The 23,791-nt window shown below is 53.1% G+C and overlaps 1 protein-coding gene across 1 annotated transcript in view; it reads left to right on the forward strand.

Annotated features, from left to right (window-relative positions):
* SLC44A5 (solute carrier family 44 member 5) overlaps window positions 1–23,791 on the forward strand; it is a 232,846-nt gene that overhangs the window by 149,044 nt on the left and 60,011 nt on the right. The window contains exons 8-12 of the mRNA XM_031967936.1: window positions 5,179–5,263; window positions 11,152–11,280; window positions 15,665–15,725; window positions 17,073–17,196; window positions 18,973–19,056. Of these exons, the coding sequence (XP_031823796.1) occupies window positions 5,179–5,263; window positions 11,152–11,280; window positions 15,665–15,725; window positions 17,073–17,196; window positions 18,973–19,056 (483 nt within the window). The remainder of the gene's footprint in view (window positions 1–5,178; window positions 5,264–11,151; window positions 11,281–15,664; window positions 15,726–17,072; window positions 17,197–18,972; window positions 19,057–23,791) is intronic.

The raw sequence follows: 23,791 nt of genomic DNA on the forward strand, positions 1-23,791 counted from the left end.
CATGTATCACTGGGGCCCTTCCCCCTCTGAGGAAACTAGTACAGAATGGGGGGGGGCTTAAAAGGCCCACTTTTAAGAGAAAAAAGGCATTCCTTTTATTAACTGAATTCCCTCCTCAGAGGTGGGCCTGGTTGAGAACATAAATAGGTTCAAGGAAGGTTTGGATCCATTCCGGGACCCGGTTCCTAATAGATCGGCCAGGGAGCCCGGGAGCTTTAGAGGCCTATCGCTACCCACTGGAGCTGGAGGGCATGGAGGCCGCCTTTGGGGGGAGTTCCCGAAGTTCACTAGGGGCCTGAGTTTTGACCCAGCGCAGCAAAGTTTAACTCTTAACCTTGGTGACTCAGGAAAGCCCCGGCCCCTCTACAAAACAAGACCTGCTGGGAGCGGGACAAAGAAAGCTCTAGAGGTGACAACATTTCATTGTTCGTTCCCCAGTTCCTAATAGTTATTTTTAAATCATTCTAAAGGTTTCATTGAAAAATAAATCTCTATGACAAAAAAGGGATCCAAAGCCCAGCCAGTGACCCACTTCTTTCCAAAAGCCTTGGATCGTACCATAGCCCAGAACTGGGGCAATTCCACGGAGCGTCTGTAGCACAGGGTAATTTGTCCATCTTTGCTGGAAAGTCTGCTCTCGGAGTGCCGGAGCTCGCCTCCTCATTCATTTTTGCATATTCTGAACCGTAACAAACTTCAGTTCAGTGAAGAGAATAGCTTTGGTCTGAATGGCTTCAGCTCTGCCTTCGTTCACGCGCCCACCGGGTCCTACGGGGCCTGTGCCGCTTTGGGTCTGATGTTGGAAGGGCCTGAGATGATCAGAAGTGAGCAGCGCGCATCGGAGTCACCCGGACAAACGCTCGGGAGTCGCCCGGATGTCTCAGGACGCTGATGACGGCTGACCACCTCTGAGCACTTACTGGTCTCTGGGTCACCTTACACTGGTTACCTTAGATAATGCTCATGATCCCCGCACAGTGAATGCGCTCACTGGATGCTGTAGCTACACACGGAGCCTGAGGTTAGAGACGGGTGCCTCGACTAGTCCTGGCAGAATCCGAACCCAGACCTTCCTCCTCCCACATCCATCTGCCAAGCCGCCATTTTTGGCCCCAAAAGAGGAAGTTGGAGGTGGCACTGTGCCGATTCCTAATTATCAACATAATCAACAGTTATTTCCTGAGCACCTAGTTAGGTGCTGGGCTGGGCATCAAGTTAGGTTCTGGGAATCCGCGCACAATGAAGGAAACCCTCCCTGTTGGCAAGGAGATGACATCCTAATGGGGACAACAGGTGCAGGTCTGTGTGTGCCCAGTGCAGTTGTATGTGTTTTATATGGATGTGTGCGTGTGCACTGCACACAGTGTGTACACATAAATATCAGACAGAGAAATAGCAGGGGGATAACTGCAAACGATGATAAGGTACTTGAGTGTTACTTGGGAGGAAGAACACTAGGAAGCATTGGGAGAGACATCAGGTGGCGGGCCAGTGCAAAAGTGTGGAGGTGGGAGATAGAGTGTGAGGAACAGAGGGGAGACAAGAAAAAAATGAGGTTAGAAAGACTAGGGGAGACAGAGGCAACACACACACAGAAAGAGGAGGAAGGGGAGGAGAAAGAACAGGAGAGATCCTCCTTGTGGAGGCTGAGGGGGAGCCCTTGGGGTATTCCTCCAGGCAGGTCCAGGCCTGTGGGTTCTGTGGCTCCTCTTGGGGGTGAACAGGGGTTCCCGTCCTGCTTCTCTCCCTTGGTGAGGAAAGCCTGGATCTAGGCTGTCCAGGCAACATCAGGAATGGTGTGCTCCGTCCTGGGAGAGACATTTGGAAGGATGTGAATAAACCAGGATGTGGGTTCCGAATGGCCATTGTGACAAAGCGGCCGGATTTGCTGCCACAAGAACCGGGGTGGAGGAACTCCGGCTGTTTTTCTTGAATTTGTGTGCTTGGCTCCCTGGTAAGATGAGGAACAAAGAAGAGAGGTTTCAGGAGGGTCGATTTTGACTCCATGGAAGAGAGTGCTTCCTGCCCATTTGGGTGGTTCCAAGGTGGAGCTGCGCTGCTCGGGCCACAGCGGGATCCCCCTCCTCTGGGCTCCTCAGCCAAGGGCTGCCTCCTGCTGGAGAGATTCCCGGTCGGACGTGGGTGGGCTAGGCCGGATGCCTCTGGGAGCCTTTGCCCCGGAGCTGAGCTGGAGCAGGTCTTGGGATCCCAGCATGCCCGGCTGCAGGATAGAACCAGGACTCGTCCAGGCCCAGAAGTGATGGCAAAAAGCCATGTGAGAGGCTGATGGGGAGATGGGCTGGTCCTGGCCCAGCCTGGGAGCCAGTGGAGGCAGCTGGCCTTGGAAGCGCCCTGTGGGAGCCACAGGCCTCTGGGGGCCTCCTTTCTGGTGGAGGAATCACACGATAAGGTGCAGAAGGGTAGTGACTTTTATCTGCAGAGGGAGGAGGCATTTTTGAAGTCCTCACTGGGCCGGCTGCGGAGCACACTCAGGAGAAGGGATGGGAGCCCCCATGAGTGATTTCACTGGGCCAGGGAAATCCCTCTGGGCCTCCACGCAGGGGCTGCTCCAGGCTCTCCAAGTCAGAGCTTTGCAGGCTGACTGGTGCAAGAGAGATGGAGAGATGTAGGCAGTGACACGGCTGGGCGGTGGCCAGCCCACCTGGGCCCTGGTTTTCCTGGGCCGAGCCTGGCTTCTGTCCCGCTGAGCCAGGCAGCAGCCTCCAAGGGGCCCGTGGCCATGGAGGCAGTGAGGAGAGGGTCTCCACATTTCCCCTTTCGAGACTTTTGCAGTTTTAAAGCACTGGATCTTCTTGGGGCCTGTTTGCTTTTTCAGTGTCGGAACAGAGCCTTCGTGCCCTTTTGTGACCCCTCCCCCGCCCCTGAGCCATCGCCTGCCCCATGGGGACGGTGCCGGCCTTTGAGCAGCAGCCCCCCCCCCCCACTCCAAAGCATATCGGCCGTGCCAAGCCACCTGTGGCTTCCCCCTGCAAGCCCCGTAAAGCGAGGCCGCAGAGCGGGGTTTGGGGGCCTCGGGGTGGGGAAAGATGGTACCTGGGGGCTCCGACACCCGGAGATCCCAGGTCTGGTCCCAAAATCGACGCCAGGCTCCGGGCCAAGGATGGGGAGGGACCCGTGCGCCCAGGTCAGGAGGAGGCACAATGCAGACAGAAGTGGGGTGCCCAAGGTGGGGGTCCCCTGGGGAGCGGAGAGAGGCCCCGAGGGTCCGGCCGCCCTTGGCCGTGAGCCTGCCCCGGGCTGCCCGGATTCTGGCGCCCGCCCACCATGCAGCCAGCGGCTTTGGGTGGATGTCAGCGCCATCTCCTGGCCGCCACGGGAACTTTCGGAGCTGAAGCCCGGCCCTTGTCTCCCTCCTGAGCAGAGGTGGGCACCTTCCCGGTGTGGGCAGGGGGAGGGCATGGGAAGTGCCTGCTCACACTCGCACACAAAAGCCATTTCTCCCACCTCTGGCATCCTGGCAGGGACCTCCCAGGCCGTGTCGGTTCCACAAATCCCTCCGCCCCAGCAGACATAAGGGAACCAGCTGTCGGTTTGATCCTGACGTTCCCATCCCTGTTTTTGGGGGGTCTCTAAGATGACTGGACACCCCCTAATGATCACACATCTCCTCGATTCTCCAAACAAGTCCATTTAATGACTCATGATTACCCCCGCTCCTCCTCCTGGCACAGAGTAGCTCTCGGCTGAGCCATCCCCCCAGTACCCGAGAAAGGCTTCCCATGAGCCAGGGGCACTTGGGGGAACCCTCCAACCGAGTCCCCATGGCTTGGTCATTCCCCCCGTCAGGATGTCCTGCCAAGAGACTGGTGCACTGTGGGACGCCTATTCCAGACTCTAATTTCTGGGTTTTCTGCCGGTCTCTGGACCAGCCTCTTTCAGCTGAGTAATCACCCCGAGAATAGCCACATGTTAAAGTCCAGGTGTCTTTATTGTCTCCTTCACAGTCTGGCTCCTTGCCTGGGGCCCGGGCCAGCTTTCTGGAGGGCCTTCAGACGGGCCCTGGTCTCAGTGGGGGGAAGCAGGAAGACAGGCCGGCCTCCACAATGGTGGGAAATGGAGCAAATGTCTCTGACTGAGTGTCCCAGCTTCTGTACTCTTATAATTGCATCATCGTAGGTGTGACTCTTGTACAACTATATTAAGTACTCATGTTCTGAAGGAGAGAACTGTTAAGCACCGCGTGTAATATTCTTCCCTAACATGTAAATCTTCTCTTGTTGAGGTTTTCTTGGGGTCTCTGGAGGCAGCCTCCCTTTCAGCTCAGTAATCACCACATGAATACAGTCAGGGGTTAAAGTCCAAATCCTTTACTGTCTCTTTCCAAGTCTTGTCTCCTTTCCGTGGCCTGGTTGGCTTTCTTAGAGTCCAGATCCTTTATCTCCTCCTGGGGCCGGGCAGCTTTCTGGAGGCCTTTCAGCCTTGGTTCCGAGAGCTTGAGCTCCCGCTGCCTTCTCTGGCTTTTGACTCTCCCTGACTGAGTCCTGGCTGAGGCTCCGAGCTTATATTCTCTCTTATCAAAGGTGTGAATCTTGTGGAACTATAGTAAGTACTGAGTACATGGACTGAACTAGAGAACTATTAAGCACCCGGCTAAACAACCATTGTCTCTATCCATTCCACTGGCTTAGTGCCTTGTTTCAAGTTCTGGCCCCTAACAACCGTGCTAAACTAGATAATCATAACCATTGTCTATCAATTCCACTGACTTAGAGCCTTGTTTCAAGTGTGCTTCCCCAGAGTTCTGGCTCTCTACAAGACTCTGGAGCAGGTTGCCCCCAAAGTTAACTCCTCATTACTCTCCAATGTCCGTTCCCTACCAAAGAGTGCCCAGCCTCCAGGTGCCTGTTACCGTACCATGGCCCATCATTTTGAGTTGGCAGTTGCCTAAGAATTATTGTAAAAGCTCCACAAAGCCCCCTCTGTCCCTCAGTTTCCTCTTTTGCAAAATGAGGGGTTTGGATGCTCGGGCTGTGACGTTAAGGATGTCTGCTCCTGGAGTCAGGGGCTGTTAGCCCAGAATAATCCGCAGTAAAGGCCCAATGGCTCCCAGAAGGTGAATAGAAGTGGGTGAGATCTTCTGGACCCTCTGGCCAAAGTGGCCGGTGTTTCCATGCTCCCTGACCTTAACTCTTTCTCTGTTGTTGTCTTTCTCTCCAGGAAGAAGCACTTTCTGTTTTATTTTAACATTCTGCGGTGTGCCAACCCCTCTATGCTACCGAAGCTGCAGTGCCCGACCAGGCAGGTAAGGCAAGAGCGGAGAAGGTTCAGCTTCCTTCCAGAGCCAGTCCAGCGCTCTCTGCCTTGGAAAGACTCTGTCCTGCTCCCTGGGTCCTTTCCCTCTGTCCTCCCTCCTCCCACCCCAGTAGAGCCTAAGCCGCTTGAGAGCGGGCCTTTTTGGCTGGAGGGTCCTGAATCGGCTCCCCTTGTGGGGAGAGGGTTCCCAGGTGACTGCCGGGAATCCCTCTCTGCTGGCTCCGTGGAATATAAGGACGGGACAGGTGCCATGGATGAGCCTCTTGGAGAGGGGACTAGCCTTGGAATCAGGACGCGACAGGATTCACCCTGCCCCTGGTCTGAGGCCGTCCCGGGGAGTGTTGGGGGGTGAGGGTCTCCCAGGGGCATGGGTGCCAGTGTGAGGGGGTAGGCCTGCTAACCAATGGCAGCATTTGAGTTAAGGGTGATGGCAGGAACCAAGTCAGCAGCTGGTGCTCCAGGAGGAGAGGGAGCACTTCAGGCCCAGAAACAATCTGAGGAAGTTCAGGGCTGAAGGGTCTTGGGGGTTTGGGGTCTGGGCTGCATGGCCCCCACTTCTAAGGCTGCATTGATGGAACCCTGGGGAGATCTGGTGTCAAAGCCGGCAGAGAGCCGTGGTGGGCATGCCCAGCCTCGGGGCTGCTCCTCTCTCCGAAAAGTGAGGGGACGCACCTCCCTCCCCCACTGCCAGAAGCTGTTCTTTATGAGGACTATACATCTCAATATGTACCCTATAAGAAGCTTAAATAGGTACAGTTTAAAATTGTTTCTATTGCAGTGCGTGGCTTGTTAAATTAAAATAACAACAGGTATGTTACATGTTAAGCTAAATAACATATTCTGTGAAAAATTAGTAAAATGTCCAGAGCAACAAGCGAGAAGAGCGGCCTCGGTTCATATTTGTGCCTTCTGCTCAACGTCTGGTGATGGGAAGAAGCTCTGTTCCGGGCCTGCTTCCGCCTTCGGAGGCCGCTGGTTTTGGTGGCAGAAAATCTGGCTCCCCCAGATGGGGAGCTGGAAAGAACCCTTGGTTTCCCATCAGGGACACGGTGCTGGAAGAACAGAGGTGCGCGAAGTGGCTCAAGTGGTTCAGTAGGAAGCGCATCCAGGTGGTACCCAAGACACGGTCCTGATGCTGTGGCTGGGAAAGTCCCTCCTCCTCTGCCATCGGGAGAGACTCAGAGGGGGGAGAGTGTCAGAGGGGGGAGAGTCAGAGGGGGGAGAGTCAAAGGGGGGGGGGAGAGTCGGGCGACAGAGGCTTTGCAGCCCTAAATCTCTGTCCTGCCTCCGAGTTCTGCCTCCATACAGGCCGACACTGACTCTGCTCCAGGGACGGCAAGGGGTGGGGGGGAGGCCGGTTCTGCCGCAGAAGGAGAGCTGGGGGGCGCTGGGGAAGGAAGCTGACGGACCAAGGGCTAGCAGGGGAATGAAACCTCTCACAAATGTGCCCGTTGGACACACAGAGCAATGGAGGGAGGGAAGCGCGGCCGCCGCCCCGCCGGGCAAGGGCCCCGGGTGGGGCAGCGCTGGGAAAGGCCGGGAGGCCCCACTTGCTTTGCCAAGGGGCTTCACGAGCCCCGCAGGACCCCGGTCACCGCCCGCGGAGGGGCCGCCCCTCCCCCGCCCGGGGTGAGCACGTTGTGGGACGCTGCGCGCCTCGGTTCCCCCTGTCGGATGGATGGGCTGGACCCGAGGGCCGGGAAGGCCTCCCTCCGCGCTCCCCTCATGGGGCCCTTCGGGGCCCCCCACGCTGCGGGCGCGCTCCCGTCTGGGGCCTGAGCCGGGGTTCGAGAGGGGCCGAGGGCCCCCCTCCTGAGCCGCTTTCCCTGCGGAGCCGAGGCCGGGGTCCTCCCCCCGCGCTCCGGGGGCCCGCTCGGGAACCGGCCCTGCTCACGCGGTCCGCACTCGGCCGAGCTCCCGCTGACCCCGAGGCCGGCGCGGTGATGGCGGAGAAGCACAAGCCCGGCGGGTGGGGGCGGGCGCGCGGGCCGTTGTTGCTTAGCGCCCGTCAGAGCCGGCGGCGGCCCCGGAGCTGCGGGGCTGGGGGCCCGAACCCTCCGTGTGCGCCGTCATTTGTGGGCACGTGTGTGCGCGCGCGGGGCGGGAGGGGGGGAGGGGAGGGGCGTTCCTGAGGCACCGCTGGGCTCCGGGCGCTGCCCAAGCAGATCCCCGAGTGTCTCCGGCAGCTGTGCGCGCGCGCGTCTGTCTGTGCACGCGCGTCTGTCTGTGCGCACGTTTGTCTGTGTGCGCGCGTCTGTCTGTGCACGCGCGTCTGTGTGTGCGCGCGCGCGCATCTGTCTGTGTGTGCGCGCTTGCACAAAATCATCTGTACTCTAGCCCTGGAGGCAGGAAGGCCCGGTCTGGCTCTCACACCTAAAAGCGAGGGAGGGAAGGAGCACGGATCAAGCTCTTCCTGTGCACTAAGCTCTGGGGCCCGCGAAGCACAGGCAGAGAAGTCAGCGGTCTCTGCTCCAGGAGCTGCTCCCGGCCGCAGGGGCCGCCTCTCTTCCCCCCCCCCCCCCCCCCCCCCCCGGGAAGGGAAAGGTCCCCGCTCCTTGGGGCACTTGGCAACGGCGCAGTCACTAACCGCCTGCTCTGTGTCATAGGCCCCGGAAGACGCCCCCCCCCCCCATCGGGGCGCCCTGTCCCACTGCACGATGTCAGGCGTGGCTGAGAAATAGCCCATCACACGCTCGGTCCTTGGGTTTTCACATTGAAATATGGCTCATAAGCCCCCCTTCCTTGTTCCCCTTGTCGCGCCCTGATCTAAGGCACCGCCTCCTGACGTACCTTCTTGCTTCTGGCCTCTCCCCCCAAGCCCCGTCCCCTGCGCCATGAACCTAAGTAAGGGCTGGCTCTGGGACAGAGCCAGAGTGCGGGGTCCCGGTGCTGACAAAGGGGCTTGGTAGCCGTGGGTCCTCACTGAGCTGGAGAGACCGGTGTCCTCAGACAGAGGAGGTTCTCCTGTGGAAGTGAAACACAAGGAGGCGGGACGCCCCTGTACCTGCCTGACGGGAGGGCGGGGCTGGGGAAGGCGGGGCTGGGGAGGGCGGGGCTGGGGACGGTGGGGCTGGGGAGGCCGGGGCTGGGGAAGGCGGGGCTGGGGAGGGCGGGGCTGGGGAGGCCGGGGCTGGGGAAGGCGGGGCCGGGGCTGGGGAAGGCGGGGCTGGGGAAGCCGGGGCTGGGGAGGCCGGGGCTGGGGAGGCCGGGGCTGGGGAAGGTGGGGCTGGGGAGGCCGGGGCTGGGGAGGCCGGGGCTGGGGAGGCCGGGGCTGGGGAAGGCGGGGCTGGGGAAGGTGGGGCGGGGGAGGCCGGGGCTGGGGAAGGCGGGGCCGGGGCTGGGGAAGCCGGGGCTGGGGAAGGTGGGGCTGGGGAGGCCGGGGCTGGGGAGGCCGGGGCTGGGGAAGGTGGGGCTGGGGAGGCCGGGGCTGGGGAAGGTGGGGCTGGGGAGGCCGGGGCTGGGGAAGGCGGGGCTGGGGAGGCCGGGGCTGGGCAGGGCGGGGCTGGGGAAGGTGCGCCGGCTGGGGGCTGGGCGCCGGGGGTCAGGGCCGGCCAGTGGTCTCTCTGAAGTCCTGGATAATATGAGACCAGGAGGCAGGTACTGAAGAAAGAAGGGAAGGGGACCTGGGGTCCAGCTGGCGATATCAGGGCGGGAGACGAATGACTAGAGCTGATCTCCGAAGAGGAAAGGTTACTAAGTAACTGAAGGGAGGGAGAAGGACCTGGGCCCGTCCATACAAGCTGGGGCTCCGTCCTCAGGACCCCGTTTTGTCCGCCACGTAAGGTGCAGCCTTACCTCCAGGCTCTCCGCAGTGGCCCGGCCGCTGATTGCTTGCCGCTCCCCTCCGTTTCCTCAGTCCCCTCCTTTGACGGATGAGAAGACAGGCCTAGGAAGACAGACTTGTCTCTGGCCACGAGGAGAGTCATTCTCAGAGCTGGGCTTGGGACGAGTGTTTCCGACGCCGGGTCCAGCTTTGGGGCCACTGTTCCACTTTTCATGGCGCAGGGGGAGGGGAGGTTAGGTTGGAGACACTCTGGCAGATTCCTGGTTGGCTTTGGGGGGGCCCTTAAAGATCCAGGGCCCTCTGTTGTCAAGGAAACGATGCTGCCCAATTTGGGGTCTTAGAGAAGCCTGGAGCGCCATAAAATGGGCAATGCAGCAGTGGTAGCCAAAATATTAAATGTTGTCTTCTTAATGTTTCAAAAGTGCTTCCCAAGTGTGTTGATTCCCCCCCAACCCAAGGAGTAAAGTAGCCCTGATTTCCTCTCTTTTGTTCCAGAATTTCTTTCTCTTTTTCATTATCCGAAGGGTGTTCTGTGCCCTCTGGTCCTCTTGAGACCCGACTTTACAGGGTTAGCATCCTATTTTTTAAGCCTCAAAGTATTTCCTGGCCAAACTGGTTTGGCAAATGCGATTTCAGGTTAATCCATCTTTGCTTATTGGGTGAATAAAAGCAAAGAGTAGCCTTCGCTTCCCCCCTCCCCATTACACGCCTCTTCCCGGGCATCATTGGCCCTGGGTCTCTCTGCAGGGTCCCAAATTGCTTCTTAGTGACTCTGCAGCCCGGCCTCCTGCCTCCCCTGGACATGAGCACAGCCACCTGATTGTGCCTTAAGGCGAGTGGAATCTCTGCTTCCATCCAGCTGACACTGGGAAAGGATTCTGAGCAAAGATTGATTGCTGCAAATGGCCCTAATTGGGTTAGTTTCTTAGGGTGATAAAAACTTCATTATGGTTCCCGAGTGGTTGTTGAGAAAGAGCTGGCCCTCATAATTATGGATGACATCATGATTAATGGTCCCAGCATTCTGAAATTTGCCACTTTGTTTCAAGGGTATGAGGCAAGTCTTTAACTTGGAAGGTTCATGATAGGCTTGGCCAAGAGACTGATCTTCAATTTTAGCTCTGCCCTGCGATTCCAGGATTGATCATCCAGCCCCTCCGACCAACAAGCCATTTTGGCACCACATGTGTCCATGTTCTCCATAACCCAGAACGTTGCCAGGAGAGACTGGGAATTAAGATCTAGACACGGGACTGGAAAGTCCTTGGGGGCCATCGGCCTTCTGACGCACGGGAGCTATGCAATTTGGGGCAAATCCTTACCCATTTCTTAGCCGCCACTTCCTCATCTGTGAAATGGAGCTAGTAATTCTAGCACCAACCAAGAGGGTCTTTCCATGGTTTCAAGAATAAATCAGTTTCAATAATGGATCTTTTTTCTTATTAATGTTGCTCTTGTTTCTTCAGATAAAAAAACTGAGACCCAAACATGGGCAAGGGATCTGGTTAAGCTCAGAAGTGGCCAAATTGAGATTTGAACTCATGACTATTTACACAAAGTTTCTCCACTAGTCTTTCTGGGGTCTTAGCTCCAGAGCTTTAAGGGCTTCCGACTTCTGGAAGTCCAGCCCCACCATGGAGGGCACAGAGTAATTTGGCCACATTCTCCCAGAGAGCATCATGGTGGGGTTTGCCCCTGGAGATGCTGGAATCCAGAATCCACCTTCCAAGTTCTGGAGGAAGCACAGAATCAGGTTTAGGAAGCTAGGCTGGAGTCCCAAGTATCTGCCAGTTATTCAGTGTATGACTTTACACAAAATGCTGAGTCTGTAAAAGGAGAGGGTTCGATCTGATGATCCCTGGGGTCTCTTCCAACTCCAAAGCTCTGTGTCCCATGCTTGCCAAGGTTTTCCTCATCTTTTAGTCCCTGCAAGGTTGGTTCAAGAGCAGCAGCATAAAATGTGCTTTTTCATGTAGTCCTAAATGGGACAGCCGCCATTTTCCTTGAGACGCTCTTGGATGGGCAGTTGTGATTGCAAGACTTGTTCCTCCTCATTCAGCTTCTGTTTCTGTGTTTTCCTTTCCTTTCTGTAGGTCTGTGTCTCTGAGTGCCCTGACAGGTTTTTAACCTTAGTAGACGTGCAAAAAGACCACGCAGATAATAGCAGCCAATGGGAATACTATCGGCAATACTGCAAACCTGGCTTCAGCGACCCTTTGAAGGTAAGCCCCCCAATGAAGCAGCCTCCTTGGGGTAACATGGGTATGACATCTTGGCTTCTCTCAAGAGCTAAGTCTTCATGTTGTTTACTGTCGTTCAGTCATTTCTTTTTCTTTTCTGTTTTATGGCATACTTTTATTTTTACTTTTTATACAAAATACAGTTTTTAAAGGAAAAGATGGCAGCCTGATTATGGAAGGCTTCAACAATCATTTTTGTAAGACGTTGTGATCCAAATTTTTCTCCCTCCCTCCCTCTCTGATCTCCCTTCTCTCCAAGCAAGCCATCTATGTTAAATATATGCAATTGTTTTAAAGTTATTTCCATATTGTCATATTGTGCAAGAAAAATCAGGTTGTTCAGTCATTTCAGTCATGACCAATTCTTTGTGACCCCAGGTTACCATTCCCTTTTCCAGTTCATTTTACAGATGAGGAAATTGAGGCAAATAGCATTAATAACTTGTCCAAGGTCTTAGGTCTGGAGAGTGTCTGAGGTCCATTTTGAACTTGAGAAGATCAGTTTTTCTGATTCCAACCCAAGCACTCTATGCACTGTAGTGCCACTTAGCTGCCCCAAGTCTTTTTTGGGGGGATGGCTTGTACATGTACATTCAATTTTTTACATATTTTCATATGAATCATGTTGGGAGAGAAAAAAAATCAGAACAAAAGGGAAAAAACTATGAGAGGAAAACATAAAAAAAAAGATGGAAATAGTGCTCTCTTGGATCTATTTTCCAAATCAGTTGTCTTTCCAATGTGGTATTTTATATATTCTTCTATTTTTTTTTCACTTTTTTGGTCTGTTTGGCCTATTCTTGATTTTTCATAGAGTCATTAGCTTCCATTAGCTAAGATCTAGTTTTAAATGTATTTTTTTCTTCAACTAGCTTTTGTATCTTCTTTTCAACTTGATTAATTTTACTTTTAAAGGTGTTTTCTCCAGTGGATTTTCATTTGGCCAACTCTATTTTCATCAGTCAATTTTTGTCTCCCTTTTCCACCTTCTGACTCTCTCTTGTATATCTCTTGTTTCTTTTCCCAACTTTTCTTCTACTTCTCTTATTTTACTTTTAAATCCTTTAAGTGCTTGTCCAGGAAGGCTCTTTCATATTTCCTTTTGAGGTTTGCCTTGTGGGCACTTTGTCCTTTCTGAGTTGGTGTTTTGGTTTTCCCTTTCACCACAGTTGTTTTTTGGGGGCCTCTGGGGTTTTGCCCATTTTCTTTTTTTCCTTATTTTGTGACTTGTAAAGAGGAGGCACTGTCTTGAGCTTTGGCTTGGAGGGCAGGGCCCTCCATTGGGTGATTTTTCCTAGGGGACCATCCTCTGGGGGGGTACACTGACCTAGTCCTGTCTGTTGTTACCCGAGTTCCCCAGACTGGCAGTTTGCCTCCTGAGCTAAGACTGGAGGCTGCCCCACTATTCTGCATGAATTAGGGGAGAGGGTCTCGGTTACTGATCCCTGTGACTAGGACCCTCCCTCTGGACTTTCCGGACACCACATAAGCCGGACTGTGCCTCCCCACCCCAGTGAAGCTGACCCTGAAGTCCTTCCAGCCCATCTTGGGCAGGAAATTGCTTCACTCTGTCTCTTTGTAGACTCTGCCATTCCAGACCTGGTTCAGAGGCTGGTTTTCACAGGGTTTGAAGGGAAACTAGGAGAGCTCAGGCTGCGTCCTGCCTTCACGCCACCATTTGTTCTGATCCCAGAAGTCTCCCGTCCCAAATTCCTCAGATGTGGCAGAAATTACTAAGAATATAATTGGATCAAAGACATCCAGCCCTCTGAGGTTGTGGCAGGTTTGGGTACAGTGGATGGATGGGGTCACTTGGAGCAGGGACACCTTTGATTTTTCCCACTGTAAATAGCCATGTTGACATTTTCCTTCGCTGACATTTATTTTTATTTATTCTGTTTTTTTTTTTTTTTTTTGGAGAGGTAATCAGGGCTAAGCGACTTGCCCAGTGTCACAAAGTAAGTGTCAAGTGCAACTAAAATTTCAGTGACCAATTTGAGATGATTATTCACTTTTGTAAAAGTGAAAACTCAGGAACAAAGTGAGTGCTTATTGATCAGGGAAATGACTGAACCAATCATGGCATCTAAATGCGCTAGAATCTTAATACACTGCAACAGACAGTGACTTGTATGAGAGATGCCTAGACCAACATAGTGATGAAGAAAGAAGAAAAAGCAAGGTACCACAGACAAAGTGATTGCAATAATCCATGGGAACAGAACAGGAAAATGAAGTGTGCTACATGTATCAGTCTTGTCCCTAGAAAAAACATATGGAAATGGATGTTCTTATTTTCTTGGGGAGGTGGAAATTATTGGTGCAAAAAAAATGACCGCTCTGGCCATGGACATACAGAGGACATCAACTAGGTGTGTTGATACACCTTTTGGAAACATTACCCCAAGGTGGGAAAAACTAATGGAAATGTTCTCCCAGGTCTGCTAACTCGTGCATTCCGTACTCTGTTCCTAGCTTTGACATTGTCACACACAGCAACATACTTCCTTAGTTACACAAATATAGTCACTGAGTTATGGACAGTGGATTTTGAGGGAAGGATATATTTGGAAATGATCATGATGAAAGAAAAAAAAAAGAGGAAAAGAAGAAAAGTAAAAAAAAGGAGAGAGGAATAAAATAAAAGGAAGGGAAAGAGAAAGAATTAATTGAAAAAAATAAATTATTTGGGACCATACTTTTAGTTTTATGGTGATGGAACCTTGTTGTTTTTGTGACAAATCAAACTTAGCTATCAACTCTAATGGTTAGTTCATTCACACAATCCCAAACACAAGGATGTAAATATAAGTTCGAGCCAGCCACCTGACCCTGCCCAAATAAAATATAAAATATAAAAATAAACTGACAATATTTCTCTGGAGAAAAAAAAAGCAGCAAAAATGAAAATACAAGCATTCAGGATCCTTGGACTTTATTTGGAATGGACTCATCTGTAACAGGGTGGATCAGAAATGCCTGTTTTTTATTTCCTACTGAATTACATTTGAGGCCTTTTAAAAATTAAATTTTGTTTTATTTTCAAGTGAATGCCCTTCTTTCCCGTCTCTTATCTTCCACTAGTCCTGCACTTCTAGCCATGTACACATGGAGAAAGCAAGAAAAACAAAATCCCAGTTACAAACACATATGGCACTTATGACATATATAGTCAAGCAAAACAAAGTCTCCCTTTGGTCATAAAAAAGGAATCCAGAATCTGAGTCTGTTTTTTCTGTATGGAGCTCAGCAGCACGTTTTATTTCGAGTCCTCAGGAATTATTGTGGGTCATTGTGTTGATCAGAGTTCTCAGGCCTTTCAAAGGTCGTTTATCTTCATGATTTTGTTGCTACTGTGTAAAATGGTCTTCTGGCTCTGCTCCCTTCACTTCGCATCAGTTCTTAGAAGTCTTCCCAGGTTTTTCTAAAACTGTTCCCTTTATCATTTCTTTCAGCATCACGATATTTCATCCCAATCGTAATCCCCCAGCTTGCTTAGCCATTCCTCAGTGGATGGGCCTGGCCTCAGCTTCTAATATAAGAGTGCTTTTAATGGATAACTTGCATGTATCTTATTTTTTATTATGAATTTAAGAAATAAACATTTCCAGAGCAGCCCAGGTGGCACAGTGGATGGAGTACCAGCCCTGGAATCAGGAGGATCTGAGTTCAAACACAAACTCAAACATTTACTACCTGTGTGACCTGGACAAGTCGCTTAACCCCAATTGCCTCCTAAATAAATAAATGAATAAACTGATGAGTAAAAATAAAACAAGCATTTCCATAACATGAAACTACAAATTTATTGTGTACAACTTGCTTTTCTTTTTAAATATATAATAAAATTACCATGTTTCTTTTTATATGTGTGTGTATGTGTAAAATCATATTATACATACTTCTATTTATCAGGTTTTTCTCTGGATGCAGATTAGATAGTTATTTTCCTTCAGATACCTTTTGTAGTTAATTTGGGCATTTATAATAGTCAAAATGATTTTGTCATTCAAAGTTGTTCTTCAGATAGTATTGCTATTACTTTATACAGCGTTTTTCTGGTTCTGCTCCTCTCACTCTTCATTATTTCATGCCAGCCTATCCACATATTTCTGAGATCAGAGAGCTCATCATTTTTATAGCACAGTTGTATTCCACTACAATCATATGGCACAACTTTTTGAGCCATTCCCCAAATTATATGATTAAATGAAGTAACTTAGATAATAAGTCCATTATGATTGTTTTTTTAAAAAGGTACAGACTTTAAAATTTATGTGGTAAAACATTTTTTCCTACATTAAGGATAAAAGTAACTTGTTACCGTGTCTACTATGCTATTATATATTCCTTCTTCTGTTTTCAGCCTATACTAGAAGTTTTTCGGGATGATGATTGTCCAGCAGTGATTTTTCCCAGCAGACCTTGTGAGTGACTGGTGTTTTATTCTAAATTTAGTCTTTGTGATTTGAGCATGGTTTCTACATAAACAAAACATTATAAAAGTGAAACAATTCTGATGGTATTTTGGTATCACTTGGATACATATAGATTTGAACAAATGATTGCTTCAAAATTCACTTTAAAAAAACTTAATTTTATGACTCAATTTGTAGATAAGGAAACTAAATCCAGAGAGTTTTAGTCACTTTCCTGGGAGACCGTACCAGAACCAAACCCAAATCAAGTGCATTATTGGAAAGGCCATCCACCTTATGCGAGCCTCCTGGGAATGTAGACATGAAGGAGATGAAATAAGAATCTTTAGCAGGAGAACCCATATTAACTAGCTCAGATCCACTGTACTACCATCTTTGTGGGCTAGGTTGGCAAGGAAGGACATAACAAAGAGCTTTGAAATTTTCTTTATTAATCTTAATTTTTGTAAAATCCAAATTAATTATCACTTGATCACATTCAAATTGGTTAGGATGAGTTCATTTCTGGTATTTCTCAGCATAGATCTATAAAGAGAAATGCATTCTGATCTACTCCTTCTCATCTTCTAATAAAAACTGTGGGGCTAGAGGGGAGTGGAGGTTTTGTTCCATTTGTTAGCAGTTCAAAGATCACATTCTTTGAGTTGGAAGATACCTCCAAGGCCATCTCCTTCTTCCAATACTTAGCCAAGGGCACTTTAATTAGAACCATTATTGAAAAGATCAAATTCTGACAAACCTCTTCTCTGTGTCACCTGCATCAGCAAAATAGAAATCTTATTTATGGCTTCAGAATTTCCACTCTAAACCCATGAAAAGGAAAGAGAGCTGGGGGACATGCAAATTATTAAGACATAAAAAAAGATCATCCCACTTCTTTTAGTTGTCTAGATGTGAATGTGGCTCCTATTTCATTATGAAGCTTTATTTTGCAAAAGTTGGCTGAATGAGCATCCATTTCTTTGCCCTAAAAGAAAATAAATTAGATTTTTCCTTTCATAAAATCCAACTTAGTATGATTATCAATGTATTTTTTACAATGGGCAATACATATTATTTCCATTTTTCTTTCTGTGTCATGCCTCGTATTCTAGATGAGCCCCTGAACAGTCTTGTTTCAGAAGTCAGATGGCAGGTCTCCTTTAGGAGGCACTTTTCCTCTCATGAAGTAATAATAAGCAGTAATTGTTGCATTGAGTAACTTCTGCATTATCTGGAAAGAACTGAATGTCAAACCTCGGGAGGCTTCAGGGTGGAGGGAACCCAGCAGAAGGGACCCTTGGGTGGGGACGGGCGGAGCAGTGACTGCCATCGCTTTCATGTCTTTTCTAACAGTTCTCAAGAGATGTCTCCCGGACTTCCGTAATATCAGTGGCATTCTGACCCTCAAAAACAAGACAACGTTCCTTGATGGAGTTGGAAAGTTAAGAAACATAACTGAACTCTGGGAAGGTGTCAAGTATGTTTGTTTATCGTCTTAGTTCTGCTTCCAATCTCTCCCCAGACTGGGAGGATAAGGGTGGGAGGGGTGAAAGAATGTGTTTGTTGTCCCCTGCCAGCTCAAAACCCAGACCTGGGTAATGGGCACGGGCTCATTCGAGCTATTAGAGACAACAGAGGAAGAAAGCTGATCTCCAGGCGTCAGGGAGATTACCCAAATGTCTGTGAAACAGAAATGACACATATGGAAAAAGCATCCACGATAACATAGCAGAGCCCATGGAAATGTTTGTTTTTTTTTTGTCATCAAGGACCCTTTAGGATTTTATTTGGGGTCAGATCCTACGGTTTCCTTGGTGTATAGAATGGAAACACCTTTCACTGCTGGAGACAGGCCATGCATCTGGGCTTTGTAGTCTCAGAGATGGACTGAGGGCAGTGAGCGGGTACTGGCTTCCCCTCCTGTGTCAGAGGCAAGATTCGGACCTGAGTGACCCCTAACCCCAAGGCTGGTCCTCTATTCAGTGCAGCAGGTCACTCCTCTCCTGGTCAGCGCCCTCTCCAAAAATGCTCTCATCAACAGACTCCTCCCTTCTCAGATTATTTTTAGTGACTATTAATTAATCCAAAATGGGGAGAGAAATATATATATATATAATCACACATACACACACGCAGAGGCAAAGACTGTGAAAAACACAGATATAGCTATAGATATATGTAGAGAGAGACAGACAGAGACAGAGTGAAAAACAGAGAGACGGAGAAAGAGAGGAGCAGGGATGACCATGAAAATGACCTCTCTCTATGGACTTGGGTTTCTCTGGCACCCAGACTGCGCCCGGCACCGGCCGCCTGTTTGTTTTAAGGGCACAGTATTGAGCACTGCGCACACCCACCTGGCCAGGGTGGCTGCTTTTGTGGCCCAGGGTCGCTGAATTTAAGTGCAAGAGTCACTATTTTGTCCAGTGAGACATGTCTGTTTGTCTTCCCCGAAAGCGGGCAGGCATTCCGGGGCCCTGTGGCAAAACGGGAAGCGCCGAGATTTGGAACCAAAGGCCCGGGTTCCAGCCTCAGCTCAGCCTCCTGCTGTCTGAATGGCCCGGATACCTTCTCAGTCTCTCGCGCCTTCCTTTCTTGATCTGCAAGACGAGGAGTTTGGGACGGGCACCTTTAAGCCGCTCCCACCCCATCTGCCTCCGGCTGCAAACCCGGGCCCTCTGAAGAGAGCACCGCTTATTTGCTACAGTTTTGTGGAAACAGATGAGGAAAAACGCCCTCTCAGACACCTGGAAGTTGTGAGGGGAACGTCAGACACATAGCACCCATTCCCTGGCTCTCGGTATTCTGAACGTGCATTAAAAACACCCCGAGAGAAGGAAATGGGGCTCTACTACGGGGCTGACTTGGTGAAATCAGGGGGTTCTGAGGCCCTCTCCTCGGGGAGGCCCTCTCCTCCGCTCCTGAGGGCCCCGCGTCACTGGGCTCCCGCACAGAAGTTGTGCCAGCCTCGCCAGAATCCCTTGGCGGGGTCATTGTCCCGCCGCCCCCGGGGTGGGGGGCTTGGGACCGCCGGGGTTCAGGGAGCTCCGCTCTGCAGGGTTCCTTCCCGGGCGCCAGTCCTGTGCCCGGCCCTGCGGGAACCCCATGGCCGCTGCGCTTGGGGGACGCCCCGACCCGGGCGCCAGTCGCTGCCAGCGCCAGCCTTGCCCAGGGTAGGTCTCGCGGCGCAGCCCCCCCTGGTGGCCGGCCGGGGGCTGGTTGTAAAAGGCTCTCTCTTCTCCTTTGAATTCAGCGGGGTCAACATGGTGCTCATGGGGAGAACCATCGGCGTGAGGGTGTTCGAAGACTTCGTCAAGTCCTGGCACTGGATCCTCATGTGAGTAGTTCCCGGGGCCCCCGCGTCCTGGGGGGCGGTTCCGGGAGCAGGAGCCGCGGGCCTGGGTCCCAGCGCGGGGCAAGAGGCTCGGAAATAAGGGGCGGCCCGGGCGCAGGACGCTCTCACGGCCGGGGGGGGGGGGGTCCTTGTGGGGGGTGACGTCACGGCGCTGTGGCTTAGTCAGCGCCTTAGAACTGGAGCGCCGCGGCCAGGCCGGCTGAACGAAATGAACGTTCGCCTGGTTCTCCCCAAGTGCTGGGAGCACGAAGTGCAGAGCGGGGTGAAGGCACGGCCCCGCCCTCAGAGCGCGTCGTTCTCCCGCAGAGACCGCGCGGGCGCTGAGCGGGGGTCCGGTCCGTCCCGCGGACCTCGGGGTACAATATCTGGGAGTAGCCGGGAATGCCCCTCCCCCCGAGGCCTGGGGCATCTACCCTGTCAGACAGAGCCGGGCAAGCTGAGGGGGAGGAGGTGACGACCAGGGGGACAGGGGCGCTTTCTCCCAGAGCCCCGCCCCTTATCCCGGCCCCCCGGAGCCCCGCCCCTTATCTCGGCCCCCCGGGCAAGCTGAGGGGGAGGAGATGACGACCAGCGGCAGCGGGCGCTTTCCCCCGGAGCCCCGCCCCTTATCCCGGCCCCCCCCCCCGGGCAAGCTGAGGGGGAGGAGATGACGACCAGCGGCAGCGGGCGCTTTCCCCCAGAGCCCCATCCCTTATCCGGGCCCCCGGGCAAGCTGAGGGGGAGGAGATGACGACCAGCGGGAACGGGGCGCTTTCTCCCGGAGTCCCGCCCCTTATCCCGGCCCCCCCGAGCCCCGCCCCTTATCTCGGCCCCCCCCCCCGGGCAAGCTGAGGGGGAGGAGATGACGACCAGCGGCAGCGGGCGCTTTCCCCCGGAGCCCCATCCTTTATCCGGGCCCCCGGGCAAGCTGAGGGGGAGGAGATGACGACCAGCGGGAACGGGCGCTTTCTCCCGGAGTCCCGCCCCGCGCGCCCCGGGGAGCCGGGTCCCCGCTAGCCTCGGGACGGCAGGCGCCTAACAGCGTTTACTGACTGACTGAGCTAGAAACATGGCCCAGGCCACATCCTCCAGGCCAGAAGCGCTGCGCGAGGGGCTTTCACCGAGCGTTCGCCTGCGTGTCGGGGGCCCCGAAACTGGCTCCTCGGGCCGGGCGCTTCTCCATGTTTCCAGAGCCGGCTTTTCACCTCCCGGATACGGCTCTTTTTTAAAGGGGGTCCCGAGGAGAACTGAGCAGCGCGGCTCGGCGGCCCCGGAAAATGGCGGGAAGTAAAACCCAAAGGGCGGGAGCGGCCCCGGGCCCCGGTCTGCGGGACAGGTCCCGGCACAGGCAGGAAGGGAAGGGCGCCGGCGTGGGGGCGACCAGACCCGGTCCCTCTGTGAAGGTGGGGGCAGGGGGCTCCTGGAAGGCGGGGCTGCGAAGCTCGCGCAGAGAAGGACGTTTTCTGGCTCCCGCGCTTTCACACTCCCGCCGGTCAGAGCCGGCTCCCAGCGCAGCATCTCAGCCCGGCCCCGGCTGCTCCAAGAGCGGGTGCTGAGCGCCATCTGCTGGGCAGCGGCGAAATGGTGGGAGCCCGCCGCGGAGGAGCTTCCGGAGGCGAAGGAGGCTTTGGAGGCCCCAGGAAGTGGGGACTCAGAGACGCTCCTGCCGCCTTGTGGGAACCCAGCTTGGAACCAAGCCGAGGGGGCCGCCGAGCCCCTCCCCCAGGGCCGAACTCTCCGGGGTCGTAGGTCACGTTCGGAATTCTGGGGGATGGAGCCCCTTGTGTATCAGGTCGGGAATCGCGGCTCCCATGAGACTCTGAAGGAGCTTCCTGGGCATGGTGGGAGCCTTGTGAACCTGAGCACTTGTAAAGACTGATGCGTGTGGTCCCTTTAAGATTCCCTTCTTTCTGATTATCAATCAAGGACCTTTTGATTCACAAATCCTGGTCCCTTTGGATTCCAATAGAAGACTCGGACCTGAGCCAGCTCCCGCTACCCCCACGGGCCCCTGTAGCCAAAGCTCCCATTACAAAGGGCCGCGCTGGGACCCCCTCTTTGCAGAGGTCCCACCGTGGCAGCCTCAGGCCCGGCGTGTCAGGACCCTCCGTCCGCTGGACCCTCCGTCCGCTGGACCCTCCGTCCGGTGCCCTCCTCATCTCTCCCTGCGCCTGTTCCCCCAACTATGCTTTAACCTTGGTTCCAAACCCCGTAATAAGCCTCTTTTACCAATCTAGCTTTTCGGGGCAATCAGTGCTTCTATTGGGGACTCCCCCCCCCCACTAGGCCTCATTTCCCGCCGTATCCTTGCGCCGAATCCAGTGGGGCTGCAGGGGAGCTCCGGCTCCCCGCCCCCGGGCCTGCCGCTGGGCCTCACTTAAGCCCCGATTTCTCGGCTGCCCCGGATCTGGGCCCCGTCCCTTGGTTCCCACATCTGTCCCGCATCGGGAGCACTGACGGCCGCCTTGGGCGGGGCCGACGCTGATACCGCACCCGGGCGGAGGGAACAGCGGGAAGGCTGAGGATGGAAAAGCCGCCCGAACCCTCCCCCCCCCAGGGGCTTCCCACCGTCTCAGCCGGAAGCGGACCCCGCGCTGCGCCGGGAGCCCGGGCGCTGTTGGCCCGGCGCTTCCTCCTGAGGGTTTCCGGGACACGCGGATTCGCCCTTCGCTTTAGGGGGAGAAGCGAGAGCGGGATCCGTTCATTCTCAGTATGTTCGATAATAAGCACCCGGCGGGTGTCGGGAACCAGGGGCACGAGAACCTGTGGGCCCCGGGGGACAACACACACAGTGAAACAAGCGGGAGGAAGCGCCGGAGCCAAGCTGCTCCTTGTCCCTTCTCCGAGACGACTCAGACAATGCCCCGGAAGGAAAGCTGAGAAGAATGGCCGTGAATCACTTCCGGGCTAAGATGACTGAGGAAGACGGAGACCCTGCGGCCGCAGTCTGGCCTGGAGCTCCCGGAGCCGGGAAGAGATCCCGGGCAGCCCCCGGCCCCGGGGATCCCCGAGCTGCTGCCCGGGGCCGCTGCGAGCTCCCCCGCTCCCCGGCCGGAGCACAGACTCCGTGCCAGACGGACCCGGGCCGGGGACAGCTGGGGGGCAGAGCGGTGTTTGAGCCCGGCGCCCGCTGGGGAATAGCTGGGCCGCAGGCGCAGCCCAGAGCGGGGCCCGAGAGCCGGCGTCGGCCTGCGGCCGCTCCCGGAGAAGGGAAAGCTGACGGCCCAAGCCGGGCCCCCGGGCCCCCGGGCCCCCGGGGAGCACAAAGGCGGGAAGGGACGGAGCCCTCGGGGCGCGGCGGGAGGAGCCAGCGGCGGGAGCTCGGCCGCCTCTCCCTGCGCGGGACCTGAGCGCAGCCCCAGAAGTGGGCGGGGGAAGGGACCCGCCGAACGGACCCCCCCGGGGTTCTACCATCCCGGGACCATCGGGGCGGGGGCTCCGCGCCCTAAGAAGGCGAGAAGGCCGTGCAGCACCCGCCAACCCAGAGGGGAGCAGCAGGCCCCGAGAGCGTGTCCGCCATGTAATGTGTGATGCAAGGGTTTAAGAAGTGCCCAGGGCCCGCGGCGTCCAGCTTCCCCCAGAGATGGTTTAGAATCAAATGGCCAGTAGAGGAACAAGCGAGAAAAAAGCCAGAGCAAGGGAAGAGCGATGTGAGAAAAGAGCCAGCAGCTTGGGAAGAGAGAAAAGGATCCCTCACCCTTGAGGCCTGCCTCGTGACGACTGCATGAGGCAGCAGGAAACGGCAAAGTCAGGTCTGGAAAAATGGAAGAAAGTGAGAAATGATTTCTTAAGAAACATAATTAGTCTGGGAAATTAAAAAATTGAAAGTCACTAAACTACCTAAAAGCTATGAACAAAAAAAACCTCATTATTTTATTTCAAGAAACCATAAGAACAAGTAGAAATTGGAATATCCCATGGTTACTTATTGAAAGAAATTCCAAAATGAAAATTCTCTGGAAGCAAATATAGCCAATGTCAAAAGCTCCTACATAGTAAAGGGGGAGCAGCCACAAAGAAGAGATTCAAATACTAAGGAACCACAGTCAGCAACATTTCAGATTTAGCTTAAAGTACAAGATGCTAAAGGCGAACGATCTAGGCTTAAGTCCAAGAGTAACCTACCTAGAAAAACAGCGTTCCGGGAAAAATGGATTTTTGGTGAAATAAAATACTTCTAATTATTCCTGAAGAAAAGACTAGACTTGACTAGAAATTTAATGATATAAACACAGGAGTCAGAAGAATCATAGAAAGATAAACATCATAAGGGGAAAAATCATAAGGGACTAAAAATGTAAAGGTGATTGCAAGCTTATAAGGTACTGATAAGTGTGACTCCTCAGAACTTTATCATTATTGGGAGTCTTAGGGAAAGTCTAATTAAACAAAAATAGATAAAAATTACATGAATAATCTTGACAGAAAAATGGAAAGAATGAGGAAGAGAAATGAACTAGTAAAGGGGAGGAAGAATGAGAAAATCACTTCACTTAAATATGATGTTCAAAAAGGAGTTTATAAAGTGGTGAGGAGTGGGCAACGCTTGAATCTTACTCTTATCTGAACTGTTTAAAAGAGGAAAGAACATACATACATACAGTTTATTACAAAGGGTGGGTGAGTGGGAGAGGAGTTATCATTCATATAGTTCCTACTACATGCCAGATACTGGGCTAAATGCTTTACAGGTATTAGCTCATTTAATTCTCACACAACCCAGTGCTGTTGTTACTCC

Source organism: Sarcophilus harrisii, chromosome 4 (assembly GCF_902635505.1).
Source record: "Sarcophilus harrisii chromosome 4, mSarHar1.11, whole genome shotgun sequence".
Lineage (NCBI taxonomy): Eukaryota > Metazoa > Chordata > Mammalia > Dasyuromorphia > Dasyuridae > Sarcophilus > Sarcophilus harrisii.